Source organism: Netta rufina (assembly GCF_964035555.1).
Source record: "Netta rufina genome assembly, chromosome: 22".
Taxonomy (NCBI): domain Eukaryota; kingdom Metazoa; phylum Chordata; class Aves; order Anseriformes; family Anatidae; genus Netta; species Netta rufina.
In genome coordinates, this window is record NC_140146.1 from 9,215,373 (window position 1) to 9,219,247 (window position 3,875).

General features: G+C 42.1%; 1 protein-coding gene across 1 annotated transcript in view; it reads left to right on the forward strand.

The window, feature by feature from the left end:
• CFAP74 (cilia and flagella associated protein 74) overlaps positions 1 to 1,435 on the forward strand; it is a gene marked incomplete at both ends in the record, with an annotated part of 41,003 nt that extends 39,568 nt beyond the window's left edge. Inside the window, 2 exons of the mRNA XM_084300247.1 lie at positions 26 to 160; positions 1,322 to 1,435. Of these exons, the coding sequence (XP_084156373.1) occupies positions 26 to 160; positions 1,322 to 1,435 (249 nt within the window). The remainder of the gene's footprint in view (positions 1 to 25; positions 161 to 1,321) is intronic.
• Positions 1,436 to 3,875: the final 2,440 nt, after the last annotated feature.

The following is a 3,875-nucleotide window of genomic DNA, read 5'->3' on the forward strand; positions in this document are numbered from 1 at the left end:
AAGATGCATTGTGTGTCTCTTGTAGAACGTGGAGTTCAGTTTTGATAACCTGTCACTCCTGCAGAAGAAGGGATTCACTGTTGAATTTGTCAAGGGAACCGTTGATTGTGGTCAAGTAAAATGCATCAGCGTTTCTTGGGTGCCACCTGCTGACTTGGATGTAAGTAACAGTTGCACACTGCTTCCCAGACTGCAATACAAAGGCTGATGATCTTTGAGATGTCAGCGTACCAGGCAGCTTGGGCACATTAGGATGATGGAACACTTCACCTAAGAGAGTTTAGGTTGGTATAAACACTGGTATGGGAACAAAGTCCAGGAATGGACTTTAGGTAAGTATACTTTTAGGTATACTATAGGTATGATTTTGAGCCTTGCTATCTTGTCTTAGACTTCAAATCATGTGTGATGGGAAGAGCAAGCATCATTCACTTGCACGTTATAGGACATAAAATAACTTTTTACAGGCCACCGCATTATATATATATAGTGCCAAAATACTGCTGCTGTTCACTAAAAGACACTGCTTTGGTGACAGTGATGAAGTGAGCTTCTTAATATCCCCCTTTGCAAGGAAATTTGCAGTCCTACTGACAGAGAACTGTTTCCATGGATCATTCTGCTCTGGGGTCCACACTTCTGGCTGTGAGTGCCTCTTTTTTGGAATATTCCTGGAGGTCAGTGAGACCTGTTTGATTTCCCACCTCATGAACCTTGCTTCTGCCTTTTTGTTTTGCAGTCTTGGTGAGAGTTTGAAACATCCCTACAGGGCTGTAATTGCCCTTCCTGATTCATCTTCATGGGATGGAAAGAATTCACTCTGCTGCTTTTTGTTGTCAGCAGTGTGTGGGATGGCAGAATGAGTGCTCTGATGCAAAATTACAAGGATGCTGTCGTCATGTGTGGAAGGAAGGAAGGCACTAGAGTTCCTGGCATGACACATGAGGTTGACATAGTGGTTTTTGGTAACCACGGGGTGTTACACAAGATTTAACGCTAGCTCATGGCTAACAGGACCCATCTCTTCCCTAACCCTCACTGCAGCACACTCGTGTCGCTTGCCTTGCCCAGTTGTGGTGGTAATGTGGTGACAGTATCGGCAGCACTCTGCACGTAGAGCACTTAGTCATTGCTGCTTTGCTTACTGCAGTGTGAGTGTTGCGTGAAAACATGAAAAAGCCAACCAAGTAGGAAGAGAGGTAACCAACAGCTTTAACAGGCACCTCTTACAACTGAAACATACACTGCTTTAGACCTTGATCAACTAACCTGCTCTGTGTGCGAAAGAAATAGGTTGGTTTTGTGTGTGCATTTTTTGTAGACCACTGGCCCTGTGATGGAGACAGCCCTCCTGACCTTAAAGGGTGACGTTAAGGAATCTTACCGAATCATCTGCATGGCGAAAGTTATATCAGCGTGTGCTCCCAGTAACTGACGGAACCAAGCTAAATGGGAAGGAAAATGGAGGCTTATATTTTTGGGGAGGTCTTTGGATCTCAGCTGGAACATGAAAAGATTTTGAGATTGTTGCAGATATGTAAGGGGAGGTAGGAGAGAGAAAGGAAGGTAACTTGTACATTTTCTGCCTCTTTTTTTTCTTTACAAAATTCTGTATAAACTCTGTTTCCAATAGTTTTATTCTCAGACTGACTGTGACAATAACCTTGTAGTAGAAGGAAGAATTAATATGAGGGGCCACTTGGATGCATCTGCTGTTAATCCCAGTGTTTTCCAAAGGTGGGAACTCCCTCAGGCATATTTTTGTTGAATTTCTAAATGTGTGAGTTTCAAGCAATGTATCTTTTTCTGGCCTCATTTTCACATATGTAGAAAGTCCCTGATATTTTTTTTCCTGTTAAGACTACAATAAAGCTTTTATTTTTAAGTCTCCTCCAATTCTCTTGGGTAGTTATTTTCACAATACAGTGTGCAATCATCCTCATGACACATGGTCAAGGCTACAGTGACCACACTGTGTACTGAATCACTGAACGTGCTTAGGCATTTGATCTAGATCATGCCTATCCAGGAACTTTGTACATCTGTTTTTCTCTGAATTTTCTCACTGAGAATAGATTTGTGCCAGCTGCTGGGGAAGCTAGAGTGTCCTTCCTCAAGAAGCAGTATCCAGTTCAGGGAAGAGCACAGAGCAAGTATAATATAGAGAATAATGTGTCAGTCAGACCGCAGGAAAAAGCAGTAAAGCACTTGTCCCCAGAAATGTTTTAACTATTTTTCCACTTTGTGTAGGAAACACTTGTGTAACTGATGAAAAAGAGGAGAAAAACGGATGAGATTCCTGCAACTTGTTTCAAGCCACATGAATGCTGAGCTGTTCAGCTGGTCCTTGGGCTGTTGATGTTTATAATGCATACAATACAGAAACAGCAGCTAGAATCAAATGTGGATTCTCCCTTTCTGATTCTGGCTCTGCTGTGTCAGGCACCAGTCAAAGACAACACAAGTAGCTTTTAACATCATCTATTTTTCCTGTACCAGGCTGAGCTCTGTGAACTACGTTTTGTCTGTGTACTCCTTAATACAAAGGATCCTGATTATAGTTCCAAGCTGTGGCTTGTGATGCATATTGTAGTAATATTCTGGAAACGTAAATGTTCCCAAAATACGCATAACATCTGTTAGTTATTTCTGGGAATGCTTTCAAAATGAGCACAGGATTATTCTACATTAATGTTTTTTAAAAACACTGTGAGCAATGGGCCCACTCTAAAACCTGGGTTCTCCCACTACAGACAGCTGCAGATCTCCAATTCTTCACCAACACCAGAACGGTTCATGATATGGCCTAACGTCAATGATTGGAAAGAAGGAAAAAAGAGGCAGTGGGAAGCCAAGACAGATTTGCTCCCAAGCACAATTTGAAGAGGGAAGTGCCACAACTGAGCAAATTGATCTTCACAATACAAAATTGCAGTTACCTGAAAAGCACACCATAAGGCTACTGAAAAGTTAGGAATTATATGTGGATGCTCCTACCTAAACAATTGTTTTATATAATGGATATGAAAATACAGGAAATGGAAAATTGACTGACACGAGTGACTATAGGAAACAATTCTGCTGCCAATTTAGACACATCAAGCTGAACTAAAAATTGCGGGTTTGTGGGTAATTCCTTGAGGACATCAGGTGAAGACAGCTGAGAGCCCTATTGCATTACATTTGCATGGCTTCATGCCAAGCTCACAACTACCAGAAGCTCAACACAGCAGCTTAAGCCTTCATGCAAGTTTTCTCTTGAAGAAACAAAAAATCCTGTTCAGTGCTGGCCAGCAACAATCATAGTGCAGTTGGTATCAAAAGTGCCAGGAGAAACTCAGTGTGATCTGATGTTCCTGTTTCCATGTTGTAAGACTCCAGGAAGGATGGAGCCAGTGACTTCAGAGATTGTTTCACACTTATAAACGGAGCTTTTCCTAAGTGACCAATGATCCCATGACCCTGGGTGGTCCTGTAGGAAAGTAGTCCAGTCACCAACACGTGACATTACTGATCCTCAGAGCACTGGGCTTCAGCCCTATCAGCTGGAGAAGGAACCACTGAACCCAGTAACTTCCAAGCTACTGGGTCTGGCGTTGTTCCCAGTGTTTTGGCACCAATCCATGGCTCTTGCAGAAGAAACCTCTGTCAACCCAAGTCCAAATACATTTCCTCCTGTTGCATTAAAATCTCAGGGAAAAATAAGTAAATATAACTTGTGCTTTGTCACACTAATTACTGGAGGAGATTTTATACAAGCAGCCAAATACAAACCACTGAGGCACCTGAATACCAGCAAAATGCTCTTTTATTAGTTGATCTTCCCCTTTGTTCTCCAACTAAAACCTTTCATAATCCATTAATTAGTTCCCTGC